We start from the raw sequence: 19,065 nt of genomic DNA on the forward strand, positions 1-19,065 counted from the left end.
ACCAACTTTCTCTAGTTTTTGGAGGAGTCCATCGTGCCATACCATGTCAAAGGCTTTGCTGAAGTCTAAAAAGACAGCAGGTAGGTACTGTTTCTTGACCTGGGCTAATCTGATATCATTTCCATTCGGAAAATGTGGTTAAGACATGAGCGGTTTGATCTGTAACCGCTCTGGTCATGAGATAAGAGTGTGTTTGTCTCAAGGTGGTGCTTTAAGCGTATGTTCACCATTGCCTCCATACTCTTGCACAGATATGATGTGAGGGGTATTGGGCAATATGAGTTGGCCGATGCCTCCTCCTTCCCTGGTTTGAGCAGAGGTATTACTGCTGCATGTTTCCATGCTGCAGGTACCTCCCCCTGATCCCAAATCAAATTGTACAATTGTACGACGACGCTGGCGATGCTGTCTGGCAACCTTTTGAGCATCTCATAGCTGACCATGTCCTCCCCTGGACAAGTACCCTTTTTGTTGCGTATAGCAGTTCTGAACTCCTCCACACTGAAACCATGGTTGTATGCGTGCTGATCGCACGGGGGCTGTTTGGGCCGTGGTAGCAATTTTTCTGTCTTTGTAAACTCTTCAGAAAAATTGTTATTGCTACTGCTGTTGTTGCTACTGACAGAGGCAAAGTGGGTGGCTCAGATACTTGCTTTATCCGTGACTTTGGTAGCACCCGTTAGTTTGGGAATGCAAGCGGATTTGCGTTTCCCCCGGATAGCATGTATCTTTTGCCAGACTGCTTTACTGTTTGTTTTGTGGTTGAGGGATCCACAGAACTCTTGCCATGAGTCAGACCTGGACTGATCGATGAGATCTTTCACTTGTTTCCTAGCTACACGAACTTCTCCTATGACAGACTTGTCTCGTTTTAACCTGTTTAATGCCTTTTTCCTAATGCGTCGAGCTTTGGCTATTCCCTTGTTCCACCATGGGACGGCTCGGGCGCCGACCTTTGCTTTGGTGAGTGGGATTGAGGCCAGTGCTGCCTTGTGTATGGCCGACGTTAGGTTTAGGCAAAAGGTATCAACTTCAGTCGGTTCGATTTTATTGCATTCCATTCTGAATTTTGACCAGCCTGCTTTGGAGAAGTTCCACCGCTCTCTAGGGTTTGAGATTTCATCGCATAGAGGTGGGATACCGAGAAAAGTGAAGCACGGAGAGTGTTCACTTCCCCAACTGTCATGATGAACCTGCCACTGGCAATCATGGGCTTGGTTTTTGGTGGTGATAGCAAGATCTATGCTGGTCCATATTCCTGGTAGTCTGGTAGGATGGGTACAGCATTCAAGTCCCGTGGAAGTTTTGTGATGAAAGCAAGACATTGTGTTTTTTGTATTCATCAGACATGCTAGTTAAATAAAAAGTTTGGTTCCAAGTTGAAATATGGTGCAAATAGTACTTTTGAGCACTGTACAAAATGGTTGTGGAAAAGGTTGCTAAAAGGTCATAAGGTCATAATGGGAGAGTTGAATATTTAAAGTTTGAGGTTATTAACTTTATCCAAGTGTGTTTCTCTACTTCATGAAATATTTTATTAAAAGAAAACCCCAAAATATATTTTTTTAAATTAAAAAATATATATAATGAACACTCCCTCTCTAAAAATGGCAGCTAGCAGACGAATTTAAGCAGATGTAGGTTTTTGTGCATTTTGTACGTACATGATCATCAACTCAGTGTAAATCAAGTTATTAAAGAACAGTTATGTATGAAACAAAAAAAAGAGATGTTTATTTTTGTTTGGTGAGACTGTCAGTAAGGGAGCAGTCCTTATTTCAAAATGTAGTAGGTCAATATCAGATTATGATTTATCAATTTCTTATTATTACGCTTGAAGTTTTTCTTCTAGAAGCAGAGTTCTTTGCAAATAGATAAGAATATAATTAAATGATGGGGAGAAAACACTATTTTCTGCTTCACACTCTCTCAGTTAAATCTGAAAGGTAGACTGGAGCCGTGTTAGTCATGCTCTGGTATGCGAGACAGAATAGTTTGCAGGACAAACTGTGTTTCACGGGCAGCTAATGAATGTCCTTTACATTTGGTGTGATGTGCTTTTTTTCTGGTGATCTGGGAGGTAATGCGAGCAGCTAAATTCTGTATGCATTGGAGTTGATCAGTGACACAAGATGGAGATCCGGCCAAAAAGCTGTTACAGTAGTCCATACTTGATGTGACCAGGCTGAGGCAGAGAGTTTTTTGAGGAAACTTTGGTAAGAACGGTCTGGCCTTTGATATTGTGGAGATCGGAGTAGCAAGTTTTAGTAACATACTTGACATGTTCTGTCATACTTAGATCTTGATCGATGACAACATCCAGATCGTTGATAGTGGAAGAAAGAGGAATGGTTGCTCCACAGACACCACACTAGTAATGTCACACTGCTTGTGTTTTCCAGCCTGTCCCAGAATAATGGACTCTGTTTTCTCTTAATTTAATTTCAAGGCATTTGATGACATCTTCTGGCAGTCTGATGTCTGATAGAGAGAAATAACTTCCACAGCTGCGTGTCATCTGCGTAGAAGTGGTCAAGATTAAGGTTTGCCAAGTGGAACAGTGTAGAGGGTGAAGAGGATCGGACCAGGCACGGATCCTCGAGGGACTCCACACTCAAGCCTAGATGCGGTTGACACAGACTCACCAACAATAACGGTTTGAGTCCTGTCCTGTAGATAAGATGTCAGCTAGGATAAAGCTGAATCCAAGTTCTGTATCAAGTCTTTTGAGGAGTCTCTGGTGATCAATCGTGTCAAAGGCACTGCTTAGGTCAAGTAATGTGAGCAGGGCCACTTGTCCTGTGTCCATACCACATCGTAGGTCATTCAGGATCTTCATCAGAGCCGTCTCTATGCTGTGGTGTGCTCTGCAGGCTGATATAAACACCTCGTAGAGGTTATGCCAGGAAAGGTGGCCCATGAGACGACTGGAGACTGCACTTTCAATGAGTTTGGATATGAATGCTAAGTTTGAAACAGGCCAGTAGTTTTTGGGATCCTCCTAATCAAGGCTTGATTTCTTCAGATGTGGACTAACTAGAGCTGACTTAAGTACACTTGGGACATAACCAGAAGAAGTAGAAGAGTTAATAATCAGCACTAATGTTGGTAAATATCAGTGAAACCATCAATATGAGTAAGGGGCGTGCCATCAAACATTTTTGGAGGAATATCAGCTTCACCCAAAGCCGCAGAAGACGAAATCTTGTCATAAATGTTCTTGGATCTTTTGTATAAATAATCCGAAAATTACTTCATTGTCATCAGATGTCGGAAGTGTCGATTCAATGTGTTTACTCAAGATACTGAAGAAAAGTTTGAACAGCAACTTTGGACTTGACTCGTTGGCTTCAATCTTAGAATTGAGATGTTAATTTGTCTGATGACCGTTGTTGAGCGGTTTTTGACTGAAATATACATTTGGCGATGAATCTCCAGGAAAGATTGTTTTCCATCTGCGTTCTGCTTTCGTCTTGTCTTTTTTTGCTTGTCGAACTTCAGCTGTGAAGTCCCAAGCAGATATTTTAGTGACTGGTATGACTTCACTGGTGCATGTTTGTCTATATAGCAGCTCAGATAGAACTCTATTGTATAGCAGAACGAGACACTCAGAGTCTGATGGTGGCTCAAGTATAAGGTCCGAGTTTAGCAATTGTCTTTCAAAGTATCCAGGGAGCGCATGTTCTCACAACGAGTAATCTTCACATTTGGACTGGGTATTGAGAGGTCCAAGCTCACAAAGACATGGAAATGGTCAGAGAGCTGTATATCCTATACAGATACACAACTGACACACGCGTCTGAAGCACGGGTAACTATCCAGTCCAGAGTGTGTCCACCTCTGTGGCTTGCCTCTGACGCAAGTTGTACACAGTTGTGGACTTCAAGAAGATTAAGTATTTGTTTAGTGTCATGGTTATCCTTGTTCAAAATGGAAATTGAAGTCGCCTACAATCATAAGAGCTACTTCGTCAACTTATCCAGTCTGTGCCGAGACGGTGCCGAGCAGTAATTGCTGCCAATGGTGGCCAAACAAAGAATTGACTTTGACGCCATCTTGTGGACTCAAGCAAACAGAAACACAACAGTAAAGGCTTTGTCTATAGACATTTGAATTTTCACCTTTTTACCATTGGGATTACATGAAATAATTGCTCTTAAACTAATGCAAGAAATTCTTCTAAAAATGGCTTGTGCGTTTCTTTTTTTGAAGAGTATATTCTCGGTCGCAGTTTCATGTAAAGACCTCTTCTATAGTTGATAAACTGGGTAAAAAGTATATTCCTTTCTCATAGTGTACTAGTTCTATACAAAATATATGCCTTGTGGAGAAATGGGGGTTTTATTCATCATTATAACTGTTAGAGCTAAAAATAACTCGTATTATGTAAATTTATGACTACTATCAGACTAAAAACATCTGGTGACTTACAGCATAAGAGAAATATATTCCGTAACCAAATATGCATGGTATTTGATATAAAAACCATTGATTTGTTCCGAGTTTTTGCAACTTTTTCAGTTCCCGGTTAAATTTTGGCGGCCGTCTTGGATTTTGAGCTAAAATTAGCTTTCGGATCAATATTCCAATTGGAACCAAACATTTTTTTAAACTCCTTTAACATATAAACACAAAAAAATATGATTTGCTTTCATCAAAAAACTTTCACGGAATCCCATAAGCTCCTTGACTATGGGGTAGGACAATGTCTTGTAGGAGAGCCATCATTCAGTATAATGAGTCCCTGTGACTCTACCCAATCCTACACCATCCTGCCGGGGCAGTCAGAGTGGTTGGTTTCCTCACCCCACAGCGGGCTTAGGGCGTTGAAGTCGCCAAGGATTAGGCCTGAATGCCCGACCAAGTCACTGAGTGTGTTAAGCTCCTCGATGTTGGTGGGCTCGGCAGTCCTGTGATAGACGTTTGCAATGCATATCTATTTGCTATTTGCCATGCTGACTGAGATGACCTGGGTTTCAAGGTTTCCCACCTTTGCTTTGACCTCAGTGGATGTACAATTGTCGACGACAAAAGTGACCAGTCCACCCCCCATTCGCCCCGCTCTGTCTTTGCGGTATTGTTTGTAGCCAGGTAACCGAAAGTTTGCTCTCTTCCCCAGTTTCGCTTCTTGAATTAGTATAACGTGGGGGTTCAGTACCTGTTGTCTGACTAGGGCTATGAGTTCTTGGCCATGTAACCTCAGACTGTTGGCATTCCATTGCAATATTTGTAAGCTCATAATGACAGTTGTGTCCCTATTATTTGTAGCTTAAATGTTTATTTAAGCTTATGTATCTGCTGTGTGAGATAGGAAGCAGATTGCCCATAGGACAGGATGCTGGTTGCCAACTCCCAGAGTATGGTGAGTTTTGTCCCTTCATCACTGTCCTATGTGTGCCTAGTTTGAATACGGCGGCGCACATGAATTCAACCAGCTTGTCTGGGGTAGTCTGGTTGTGGGCATTTGTATTGCTGTCATGGCTTATTTCAGCATGCCTTTTGTCTGTTCCTGTTTTGCTGGTGGTTTCAACATTGCCCGTGTTGTTTGCCACCTTCTTTGGACCCTTTTTGCCCCTTTTTCCTCTCTTGTCTTTACGTCTCTTTGGTTTGGCGCCCTTGCCCATATGGTTGCCTGCGCTGGTTGCCTCAGCGTCTTTTTTTTTGCCTGTGTCTCAGCATTGACCTTGCCCTTGGTCGCCACCTGTTTATCGCCCTGAACAGTTTGTGTCGTCTGTTTAAGGCCAAGAGTCTCCGTGTTTAGACTCTGTTTTTTATGCTGCCTGCTCCTGCAGAAGTTGGATAGGGACGAGTGTCCCTTAACTTTGCAGTTCGTGCAATAGAGTGAACAGTTGCCCTTGCAGCTTTTGGCTGGCCTAGAGCAAGTTCGGCATTTTGCCTCGCTGAGGCAGTTTGCCTTAACATGCCCGTAATTTAAACAGTTGACACACTGTTTTGGTCGCCTGAGGTAGGGAAGTGTCGCTACTACTTCGCCTGCCACTTTGATGGTCTCTGGGACTGTCGTTCCCAATATTGTGAGTATTACTACTCTGGTATTTTTGCCTTGGCTTTTAATCCTATACATGTCGGTTATAGTAGGATCGTGTTGCTACTGGGTTTGTCACTGATACCCTTATCAAGATGCACCGCGCATCTTGTGTGTGAGACCCAGCCTGGCACTTTCCAAACTATAACCTGGTCAAGGACTTTTGTGGGGACCTTGGCGCAATGATTTATGTTGTCACCTCTGACTACATATCCCCGATTTGCTTTGTGAATTTTTTGTCACAGAGATTGACTTAGCTAGTTCCTCCCGTAAAGCTTGGGCCGAGACCCTGCTGGAGAGGGTGAGGTTGTAGTCTGTACAGTAGACTAGCCTCTCCCACCCCTGCTGCTTTGTTTGGAGGGCAGCCTTAGCCGTGGCTTTGGCTTGTCTAGCTTTGTCATTGGACTTCTTAATATTCCTGGTCCAAAGCTCTTGAACTAGTACCCGGTCTGACTGGCTGATTTCAGTGTTACCGGTGTTCCCCTTGGGCAGAGCCATTGCAGCTTTTGAGTAGGAGCTGTTTTGGCTTTCTGCTGTTTCCGAATTTGCGTTTTTGGGGGTTCGTGATTTCCAGACTGAAATCCTGTTTTGTCTTACCGGGACCGTTCTCAGGCACTTTCATTTCTGAGCTTTCTCTACTGGGGCTGGGCATTCCCCTTACGATATTTTGAGGGCTAGGCACTCCCTCTTCAGATTCAGAGTCCATTTCTATGTTTATATAGGGGTCGTCAGTCCCATATCTGTGCCAACCCTACCAGCGGTTGGTGTGGAGGTAGACATGGCTACTTCCTTGCTAACAATAAGGCCCCGAGAGTTGGGCAGACTCTCGGGCTCAGTCTCCCTGGTGACTGAGTCCTGGCTAGGGGGGCGGCATGTCCCCATTGTTGCCAGTTGCCTTTTTCTGGCTTTTCTTTCTCTGTTTTTTTCCAACCCCCGGATGGGTTGGATTAAATGTAGTCACATTTCTTGTTTTGTGGGGAATAGACACGGCTATTCCATTTTTCAAGCACTGGGGACCAGGCACGGCTGTTCCCCTTACTTTCTCAATGCAGGGGGCAGTCACGGCAGCTCCATTTCCTCTCTCTAGCTGGGGTGTAGACACAGCTACACCCTTGCTTTCCCCTGGGGGATCGGACACGGCCTTTCCCCCTTGCTTTCCGTGGTTGGTGGTTGCGGCAACCACCTTTCTCTCTCCTTGGGGGGTGGTCACGGCCACTCCCCTACTCTCTCTCCGGGGAGAGGGCACGGCCACTCCCCGTTTCACTCCTTGGTTGGTGGTTGCGGCAACCACCTTTCTCTCTCCTTGGGGGGTGGTCACGGCCTCTCCCCTACTCTCTCACCTTTGGGGTGGGCATTGCGGCCACTCCCCTTTCACTCCTTGGTTGGTGGTTGCGGCAACCACCTTTCTCTCTCTTGGGGGGCGGTCACGGCCTCCTCTCTCTCACCTTTGGGGTGGCACGGCAGCCCCCTCACTTCCTTGGTTGGTGGTTGCTGCAACCACCTTCTCTCTCCTTGGGGGGTGGTCACGGCCTCTCCCCTACTCTCTCTTTGGGAGAGGGCACGGCCACTCCCCCTTTCACTCCTTGGTTGGTGGTTGCGGCAACCACCTTTCTCTCTCCTTGGGGGGTGGTCACGGCCACTCCTTTGAATATTTGCTACTACCACCAAGATCTGCACCCGAGGTGGCTCCACTCCTCTCGCGCCCCAAGCTTCGGGACGCCACCTCGGCGACCCTCCTACTCTCTCTCTCCTTGGGGGAGTGGGCACGGCCTCTCCCGTTTCACTCCTCTTTGGTTGGTGGTTGCGGCAACCACCTTTCCCTCTCCTTGGGGGGTGGTCACGTCACTCCCCCTACTCTCTCTCGGGGAGTGGGCACGGCCTCTCCCCCTTCACTCCTTGGTTGGTTGGTGGTTGCGGCAACCACCTTTCTCTCTCCTTGGGGTGGTCACGGCCACTCTCCTACTCTCTCTCCGGGAGTGGACACGCCACCCCCCCGTTTCACTCCTTGGTTGGTGGTTGCGGCAACCACCTTTCTCTCTCCTTGGGGGGTGGTCACGGCCACTCCCCTACTCTCACCTTTGGGAGTGGGCACGGCAACTCCCCTACTCTCTCTCCGGGGAGTGGGCACGGCCACTCCCCCCTTAACTCCTTGGTTGGTGGTTGCGGCAACCACCTTTCTCTCTCCTTGGGGGGTGGTCACGGCCACTCCCCTACTCTCACCTTTGGGAGTGGGCACGGCAACTCCCCCTTTCACTCCTTGGTTGGTGGCTGCGGCAACCACCTTTCTCTCTCCTTTGGGGGTGGTCACGGCCGCTCCCCTGTTCTCCCTTTCACCATAGGGAGCGGACATGGCCACTCCCCTCCTTTCACTATGGGGAGTGGACACGGACGCTCCCCTACCTTTCCCGTTGGGAGTAGACACGGCTACTCCCCCTACTTCACATTCCTGCTTTCTGTGTACCTCGGCGGTAACAGAGAAGGTGTTCCCAGTGATACTCGCCATCAGTGGCTGGGAACAGTTCCCCGTGAGTAGAACCCACAGTGTCTTGAGTCTTGCTTGGCTGCTTCCCTCTAAGCTCCTTCCCCTTCGCAGCCAGGCTGCAGATGACTGATGGACAAATGCAGTTAGACTTTTTATCTAAAATTGAAACAATAAAAACATTATGATTCATTGAAAGATACAAAATGGGTGTTCCCTATACTAACCAATGAAATACAGAATATGCGGTATGGGGTGTGTCCTACAAATGAAATGACCAGACAGGGAGAGTACTTAATCCTGCTAGTCCTATTTCAACTGGCACTAATTGTGCTGACATGTTGCTTGGATGGTTATGGTGTTATAATAGATGGCTTAATGACCCTAATTTGAAGTGTTTGCACAATATATTTTAATGGAGGTGATGACATGTTTACTTTATCAAAGCAGTTCATTAAACTATATAGACATAACTTTGTCTTACTGAAAGGTTGGAGTCCTTGACACCTTAGGCTAGGATTTATCTTGAACATCTGTGAAATTGTGCAGCCGTAACTTATTCCTTTTTCAATAGTATGTCTGTGAGATGAGTTTTATTTCTTTTGACCGGAGTCTTTCTCTAAGCTATTACTGATACCTGATGAAACTAATATTCTATATTTATATTTTCCTAATATCTGAATCCTAATATATCACTTGTAGTGGTGGTTATAATTAATAATGAATTTTCGCATGAATTATTATTCCATGATACTACTTCCAGATCAGAAAAGTATTTCAGCCATACGCAGATACATCACAGAAGACTGTTGTAAGACTCTAGCACATGCTTTAGTAACATCTAGACTGGATTATGGAAATGGTCTTCTCTGTGGACTACCTGAAACTCTCACCAGTCGTTTACAGAAGGTGCAGAACTGTGCGGCTTGACTCATTACCAAGACTAGCCGACATGAGGAGATGACGCCTGTGAGAGAGAAGCTACACTGGCTCCCAGTCAGACAGAGATGCCAGTATAAGATCCTGATGTATGCCTATAAATGTCTCCACGGTTTGGCCCCATACTATCTTCAGGAACTTGTTGTGCCATATCATCCAGCCAGGTCACTCAGATCAGAATCTGAATCCTGACTCTGTCAACCAAAGACAGTAACGTATGGCCACAGATGTTTTGACAGCATTTCAGCTAATCTTTGGAACAGTCTACCAGTTAGCCTACGAAATTCATCCTCACTGAACATTTTTAAGAAAGCTCTTAAAATTCTTCTTTTTAAAGCTGCTTATTCCACAAAATGTATCATTGGTTTTATCACTGTGTACAATTTTACTCCTTGTATGTGTTTTACCATGCTTTTAATATTTTATCTTTTAGCATCACTTGTATACCACCTGTATATCACCATACAGTATTGTATATGTCAAGCGCCTTAGAGTGTTTTTAAATAAGCAAATAAGGCGCTATAGAAATCTTGTGTATTATTTTTATTATTATTATTTATTAAAATGAAACAATACTAGAATATATTTCTCTTTATAAAATAAGTTTCAGATACTATATTTTCCTGATCACTGCATCAGAATTCGTCTTGTTATATTATCAGGTACGTTTTAACTAAATCACCGGTTTGCTATTTCCAGCACTTTATATGAGACAAATACACACGGTAATCTTAATCCCTGCATATAACTCAATCTTGCTGTTATCTTTACACTTGTGTCTGTACCTTGACTTCTGTTGTCCTTGGATATGTACCTATACGTTTCACTCGGATGTTGTTTTATCTTCTGGCCTTTTTCCTTGTATCTTGACTTATGGATCTCAATTCTGAGTAAGAATATAGTCTCTTGACCTGAAACATGTGTTGGAATAAATAACTTGCAGATAACATGGTGACAATAATGACCAAACCTATTGTGGAAAGGTTTGGATGGTAGTACTGGTGACAATACTGACCAAACCTATTGTGGAAAGGTTTGGATGGCAGTACCAAAGGTAAAAACCTGAAAAATACAAAGCCCAAATTAAGTCCAAATGGACCTGAATATGGTAAGTACCACATTCCATAGCACTTAGTCATATAGTCTAGGTATGCCTAAATATGATATCCCAAACTGTCACAATGATAACCTAAACTGAATGTGCAACTACAAAATACATGGGCAATAATGTATATGTCCTGAAATATCACTTAAAGTCCACACAATACTTAAAGCAAGTATTTTCCTGAATATTCTGCCATAATCATAAAGATTAATACAATGTCCTAAAATTACACAATTTACCAAATATTGACAATGAAATAGACACTAAAATAGGCTACACAAGCTACACAAATGTCATTATAGATTAACAGTTAAAGGGAAGCAACTCTGTATGGCTTATACTGCATGTAAACTGTATATTTCATGAGCAAGTCACTTTAGCGACTTGAACATGAAAGCTTGGCAAATTTACACCTAAATGACTTACACATTTAAGAGTGCTAACTGTGTCTCTGTAACAAGTACAAAACAAGTGTGTAACAAATACAAGTGTGAAACAAGTACAAAATATACAAATAGTAAAATGTTCTGGAAAAGCAATCTATTTTAATATGTCTTGTCTTATGGTCCTGTTTGGAATCAGTTCATAACACCTTAAACAATAATACAATTGTCAGTGAAAAGGTTTACATTTTCACAAGTCCATGATTTATTTATAGTCACCACTGGGTCATGGGTCAAATCTAGTTCCTATGCAAATTAGCCAAGTCTTAATGAGGTCAGGTCTGCTGTCTTGTCCTTGGTTTTTATTGGCTGAAGATGTGCAGCATCTTGATTGGATGTTGAATTTAGTTGCATTTGGAAAGTGTGAAGTTTGTTCACTTGCTGTCTTTCTCCCAACCTGGCAAGGTGGTTTGAAAGTCATGGATGGAGGATTGTGACTTTGGTGAATTACAGGTTAGTTACACTTGGTTTTATTTAAAAGGAATAAACTACAAAAATATGTTAAATTGTTGAAAGGTTAATTCAGTATTTATTGTAACTGAATTTATGCATTTGGTGGAGGTATATTTTGACCTATGGTTAGAAATTGTTGGTGTCAATAATTTCACTTACAATATACATATACATTGTTTCAGACTTGTATTATTTATACAAACTACCGTAATAAATCCGGACCACAGCCTCAACGGAGTTGTCTCATTGAGTCAGAGCCATCCCCGTTACATTTCTACGATACCTAAATCATGAAGGACTTAAAATATCACAAGCTGTCATAGAAGTCTAAGGCAATATACGCCATAAAGTGCTGTACGTGAATTATGCCTGATCGAAAGCTGAACAGGGCTACTTCTTAGATTAAAATAACAAACTTATAATCGCTTAACTTGCCTCAACTGATACTTATGCATCTAGATTTACATGAAATACAAAATAACAGACTTAATACACACTCGCTCGTTGCTGTGTATGTCCTATTTTTCCTAAGAATTGAAGTTTTCAAAGACTGTAAACGCCATTCGGCCATGCCGCCTAAAACCTAAAAACTGGTCCAAACCGGATAATAGTGCTAGACTGGTACTTTGTATAGATTGCACAAGAAATGAAGTACCAGACTTGTTTTAGTCTATAGATTGCTCAAGAAATAAAGCAGTGTTTTGCACATAAAAAATAACACTCCCCCGGAATATCTTGCAAACTCTAACTCAAGTCTTAACCGGAATCCAATTCCTGGATCAAACCTTATCAATTAAGATGATTGCTCAAGAAATAAAGCGCTGTTTGGCACATGAAACAGAACAAAGCCTGTTAACGACTAACGCCACACTCAGCAGTATTACAGCTATAGTCGGACAGTATGTGTATATACCAGTACTTGAGCCCGATTTATACCAGTACTTGAGCCCAATTTATACCAGTACTTGAGCCTGATTTATACCAGTACTTGAGCCCGATTTACACCAGCACTTGAGCCCGATTTACACCAGCACTTGAGCCAGATATACACCAGTACTTGAGCCTTAGCTATACCAGTACTTGAGCCGGATTTATACCAGTACTTGAGCCCGATTTACACCAGTACTTGAGCCCGATTTACACCAGTACTTGAGCCAGATATACACCAGTACTTGAGCCTTAGCTATACCAGTACTTGAGCCAGATTTATACCAGTACTTGAGCCTGAGCTATACCAGTACTTGAGCCTGATTTATACCAGTACTTGAGCCAGATCTATACTACTTGAGCCAGATTTATACCAGTACTTGAGCCAGATTTATACCAGTACTTGAGCCAGATCTATACTACTTGAGCCCGAGTTATACCAGTACTTGAGCTCGAGTTATACCAGTACTTGAGCCAGATTTATACCAGTACTTGAGCCCGATTTATACCAGTACTTGAGCCCGATTTATACCAGTACTTGAGCCTGAGCTATACCAGTACTTGAGCCTGATTTATACCAGTACTTGAGCCAGATTTATACAAGTACTTGAGCCAGATTTATACCAGTACTTGAGCCAGATCTATACTACTTGAGCCCGATTTATACCAGTACTTGAGCCCGATTTATACCAGTACTTGAGCCCGATTTATACCAGTACTTGAGCCCAAGTTATACCAGTACTTGAGCCCGAGTTATACCAATACTTGAGCCCGATTTATACCAGTGCTAGGCACCTGTTATGTCCAAGAATACCCATCAGTTCTCACAACCAGCGCAGGTTGCTAGGCACCTGTTATGTCCAAGAATACCCATCAGTTCTGAATTAAAGCATCAAACTTCACATTATTAACTATCACATAGTGATGACCATCTGACTGAGATAATATGCATGTATAGTGCATAAATACAGCGCCCTTCACAAACACAAGGAAAATTCCATTCTTTAATCAAAAAATGCAGGAAGATATGGTACAAGTCAAGGTAGTGAATGGCATCACTAATCAGTTTTGTCAGTGATGAGTTACATGTGTAATGAGCTTGACAAGATAAGACCAAATACACTTAACAAGGAGGAAATCAACATTATGGTTTTACTGTCCCAAAATGAAAAACTGTGGTACGTAGAGTATTCCCAGAAATTATTGAGAAGATATTTCCGGCAAATATCTAATACATGTATAATCTATCTAATACACTATAGAAGTTTTATTTAAATGAATATGTTGAGATATGATTCTCTTACAGTCTAAGTGTCTTTTCAGTACTTTGTGAGACCTCCTTGCCCTGCAATACACGACTGAATGCACCCAGGTACACTACCAATCATAGGTTGTAGGAAATCGTGTGACAGCGTATCCCAATATTCGACCACTTCAATCTTCATATCCTCCATATTTCTAAGTCCATTTGGGTTTATTCTGTGCTTCATCAACATATTGGTCCTTCTTGTAGAAATACACAATGCCGTCACTCCACGTGATGATCTCCCACACACCGCCGTCACTCCACGTGATGATCTCCCACACAACGCCATCACTCCACGTGATGATCTCCCATCAACATATTGTTCCTCCTTGTATATCTCCAGTAGAAATACACAACGCCGTCACTCCAGGTGATGATCTCCCACACAACGCCGTCACTCCACGTGATCTCCCACACACCGCCGTCACTCCACGTGATGATCTCCCACACAAAGCCGTCACTCCACGTGATCTCTCACACACCGCCGTCACTCAACGTGATGATCTCCCACACTTCGCCGTCACTCCACGTGATGATCTCCCACACGACGCCGTCACTCCATGTGATGATCTCCCATCAACATATTGTTCCTCCTTGTATATCTCCAGTAGAAATACACACCGCCGTCACTCAACGTGATGATCTCCCACACACCGCCATCACTCCACGTGATGATCTCCCATCAACATCTTGTTCCTCCTTGTATTTTTCCAGTAGAAATACACACCGCCGTCACTCCACGTGATGATCTCCCACACACCGCCGTCACTCCACGTTATGATCTCCCACACACCGCCGTCACTCCACGTGATGATCTCCCACACACCGCCGTCACTCCACGTGATGACCTCCCACACACCGCCGTCACTCCACGTGATGATCTCCCACACAACGCCGTCACTCCACGTGATAATCTCCCATCAACATATTGTTTGTCCTTGTATATCTCCAGTAGAAATACACAACGCCGTCACTCCACGTGATGATCTCCCAAACACCGCTGTCACTCCACGTGATGATCTCCCATCAACATATTGTTCCTCCTTGTATATCTCCAGTAGAAATACACAACGCCGTCACTCCACGTGATGATCTCCCACACACCGCCGTCACTCCACGTGATGATCTCCGACACACCGCCGTCACTCCACGTGATGACCTCCCACACAACGCCGTCACTCCACGTGATGACCTCCCACACAACGCTGTCACTCCACGTGATGATCTCCCATCAACATATTGTTCCTTCTCGTATATCTCCAGTAGAAATACACAACGCCGTCACTCCACGTGATGACCTCCCACACACCGCCGTCACTCCACGTGATGATCTCCCATCAACATATTGTTCCTTCTTGTATATCTCCAGTAGAAATACACAACGCCTTCACTCCACGTGATGATCTCCCACACACCGCCGTCACTCCATGTGATGACCTCCCAAACAACGCCGTCACTCCATGTGATGACCTCCCACACACCGTCACTCCACGTGATGATCTCCCACACACCGCCGTCACTCAACTTGATGATCTCCCACACACCGCCGTCACTCAACTTGATGATCTCCCACACACTGCCGTGACTCCACGTGATGACTTGATCTCCCACACAACGCGCCCGTCACTCCACGTGATGACCTCCCACACAAAGCCGCTACTCCACGCGTGATGACCTCCCCACACAACGCCACTCCACGCGGATGATCTCCCCACACACCGCCGTCACTCCACGTGATGATCTCCCACACACCGCCGCCACCCACGTGATGATCTCCCATCAACATATTGTTCCTTCTTGTATATCTCCAGTAGAAATACACAACGCCGCTACTCCACGCGGATGACCTCCCACACACCGCCGCCACTCCACCACGATGATCTCCCATCAACATATTGTTCCTTCTTGTATATCTCCAGTAGAAATACATAACGCCGCTACTCCATGTGATGATCTCCCATCAACATATTGTTCTTTCTTGTATATCTCCAGTAGAAATACATAACGCCGTCACTCCACGTGATGATCTCCCATCAACATATTGTTCCTTCTCGTATATCTCCAGTAGAAATACACAACGCCGTCACTCCACGTGATGATCTCCCATCAACATATTGTTCCTTCTTGTATATCTCCAGTAGAAAGACACAACCCCGTCACTCCACGTGATGACCTCCCACACAACACCGTCACTCCACGTGATGATCTCCCCATCAACATATTGTTCCTTCTTGTATACCTCCAGTAGAAATACACAACACCGTCACTCCACGTGATGATCTCCCATCAACATATTGTTCCTTCTTGTATACTAGTATCTCCAGTAGAAATACAAAACGCCCTCACTCCATGTGATGATCTCGCATCAACATATTGTTCCTTCTCGTATATCTCCAGTAGAAATACACAACACCGTCACTCCACGTGATGATCTCCCACACAACGCCGTCACTCCACGTGATGATCTCCCACACAACGCCGTCACTCCACGTGATGATCTCCCACACAACGCCGCCACTCCACGTGATGATCTCCCACACAACGCCACTACCCGCGTGATGATCTCCCACACAACGCCGTCACTCCACGTGATGATCTCCCACACAACGCCGTCACTCCATGTGATGATCTCCCACACACCGCCACTCCATGTGATGACCTCCCACACAACGCCGTCACTCCACGTGATGACCTCCCACACAAAGCCATCACCCACGGATGACCTCCCACACAACGCCGCTACCTCCACGCGTGATGATCTCCCACACACCGCCATCACTCCACGCGGATGATCTCCCACACACCGCCACTCCACGCGGATGATCTCCCACACAACGCCGCTACCCACGCGATGATCTCCACACACCGCCACCCACGTGATGATCTCCCACACACCGCCGCCACTCCACGCGGATGATCTCCCATCAACATATAGTTCCTTCTTGTATATCTCCAGTAGAAATACAAAACGCCGCCACCCACGGATGACCTCCCACACACCGCCGCTGATGATCTCCCATCAACATATTGTTCCTTCTTGTATATCTCCAGTAGAAATACATAACGCCGTCACCCATGTGATGATCTCCCATCAACATATTGTTCCTTCTTGTATATCTCCAGTAGAAATACATAACGCCGCCACCCATGTGATGATCTCCCCATCAACATATTGTTCCTTCTTGTATATCTCCAGTAGAAATACACAACGCCGCTACCCACGTGATGATCTCCCATCAACATATTGTTCCTTCTTGTATATCTCCAGTAGAAAGACACAACGCCGCTATCTCCACGTGATGACCTCCTACACAACACCGCTACCCACGTGATGATCTCCCATCAACATATTGTCCCACACATATTCTTCTTGTATATCTCCAGTAGAAATACACAACACCGTCACTCCATGTGATGATCTCCCATCAACATATTGTTCCTTCTTGTATACTAGTATCTCCAGTAGAAATACACAACGCCGCCATACCCATGTGATGATCTCCCCATCAACATATTGTTCCTTCTCGTGATATCTCCAGAAGAAAGACAACGCCGCCACTCCAATGGATGACTCCTCCTTACACACAACACCGCTTACCCATGATGATCTCCCATCAACATATTGTTCCTTCCTGTATATCTCCAGTAGAAATACACAACACCGCCACTCCACGCGGATGATCTCCCATCAACATATTGTTCCTTCTCGTGATACCAGTATCTCCAGTAGAAATACACAACGCCGCCACTCCACGGATGATCTCCCACACAACGCCGCCACTCCACGCGGATGATCTCCCCATCAACATATTGTTCCTCCTTGTATATCTCCAGTAGAAAGACACAACGCCACTCCTCCCGATGATCTCCCCATCAACATATTGTTCCTCCTTGTATATCTCCAGTAGAAATACACAACGCCGCCACTCCACGTGATGATCTCCCACACAACGCCGCCACCCACGGATGACCTCCCACACACCACCGCCACCCACGGATGATCTCCCACACAAAGCCGCCACCCACGTGATCTCCACACACCGCCGCCACTCAACGCGGATGATCTCCCACACTTCGCCACTCCACGTGATGATCTCCCTACACGCCGCCATACCCATGTGATGATCTCCCATCAACATATTGTTCCTCCTGTATATCTCCAGTAGAAATACACACCGCCACCAACGTGATGATCTCCCACACACCGCCAGTCACCCTCCGTGATGATCTCCCACACAACGCCATCACTCCACGGATGATCTCCCATCAACATCTTGTTCCTCCCTGTATTTTTCCAGTAGAAATACACACCGCCACTCCACGCGATGATCTCCCACACACCGCCGCCACCCACGCGATGATCTCCCCACACACCGCCACTCCACGTGATGATCTCCCACACACCGCCGCCACCCACGCGGATGATCTCCCACACACCGCCACCCACACGGATGATCTCCCCACACAACGCCGCCACTCCATGTGATAATTCCCATCAACATATTGTTTGTCCTTGTATATCTCCAGTAGAAATACACAACACCGCCACTCCACGGATGATCTCCCAAACACCGCTGTCACTCCACGGATGATCTCCTATCAACATATTGTTCCTCCTTGTATATCTCCAGTAGAAATACACAACGCCGCTACTCCACGTGATGATCTCCCACACACCCGCCACTCCACGGATGATCTCCTCCACACACCGCCGCCACTCCACGCGGATGACCTCCCACACACAACGCATCACTCCACGGATGACCTCCTCACAACGCCTGTCACCCACGTGATGATCTCCCATCAACATATTGTTCCTTCTCGTATATCTCCAGTAGAAATACACAACGCCGCCACTCCACGCGGATGACCTCCCCACACACCGCCGCCACCCACGGATGATCTCCCATCAACATATTGTTCCTTCTTGTATATCTCCAGTAGAAATACACAACGCCTTCACTCCACGGATGATCTCCCCACACACCGCCATCTCACTCCATGTGATGACCTCCCACACAACGCCGCCACCGTGTGATGACTCCCACACACCGCCGCCACTCCACGTGATGATCTCCCACACACCGCCGCCACTCAACGCGATGACCTCCACACAAAGCCGCTACTCCACGTGATGATCTCTCCCACACACCGCCACTCCATGTGATGACCTCCCACACAACGCACACCGCCACTCCATGTGATGACCTCCCCCACACACCGCCGCCACTCCACGTGATGATCTCTCCCACACACCGCCACCAACTTGATGATCTCCCCACACACCGCCACTCAACTTGATGATCTCCCCACACACCGCCGCGTGACTCCATGTGATGACCTCCACACAACGCCGCCACTCCATGTGA

At 45.4% G+C, this 19,065-nt stretch overlaps 1 protein-coding gene across 1 annotated transcript; it reads right to left on the reverse strand.

The window, feature by feature from the left end:
• Window positions 1–6,767: 6,767 nt before the first annotated feature.
• On the reverse strand, window positions 6,768–18,506 carry LOC124267736. Its single transcript, XM_046702724.1, has 8 exons — window positions 18,374–18,506; window positions 17,912–18,172; window positions 10,248–10,373; window positions 9,417–9,490; window positions 8,151–8,682; window positions 7,777–7,780; window positions 7,546–7,686; window positions 6,768–7,372 (listed from the first exon to the last, which is right to left on the reverse strand). Exons 1-8 carry the CDS (start codon window positions 18,504–18,506, stop codon window positions 6,904–6,906), a joined length of 1,740 nt encoding a protein of 579 aa, XP_046558680.1. The 3' UTR covers window positions 6,768–6,903.
• Between the last annotated feature and the right edge of the window lie 559 nt (window positions 18,507–19,065).

The sequence above is a fragment of the Haliotis rubra genome, unplaced genomic scaffold (assembly GCF_003918875.1).
Source record: "Haliotis rubra isolate DU_JTF1 unplaced genomic scaffold, ASM391887v1 Scf1333, whole genome shotgun sequence".
NCBI classification, from domain to species: Eukaryota; Metazoa; Mollusca; class Gastropoda; order Lepetellida; family Haliotidae; genus Haliotis; species Haliotis rubra.

Coding starts and splice junctions, on each gene's coding strand:
- LOC124267736 (XM_046702724.1), bottom strand. CDS start 18,506: ATGTTGATGGGAGATCATCACGTGGGTGACAGGCGTTGTGAGGAGGTC. Junction 10,374..17,911: donor GTGGGAGATCATCACGGAGG/GTGACTGGCGGT, acceptor CACATGTTTCAG/GTCAAGAGACTATATTCTTA. Junction 8,683..9,416: donor GCACCTTCTGTAAACGACTG/GTGAGAGTTTCA, acceptor TTTCAATTTTAG/ATAAAAAGTCTAACTGCATT.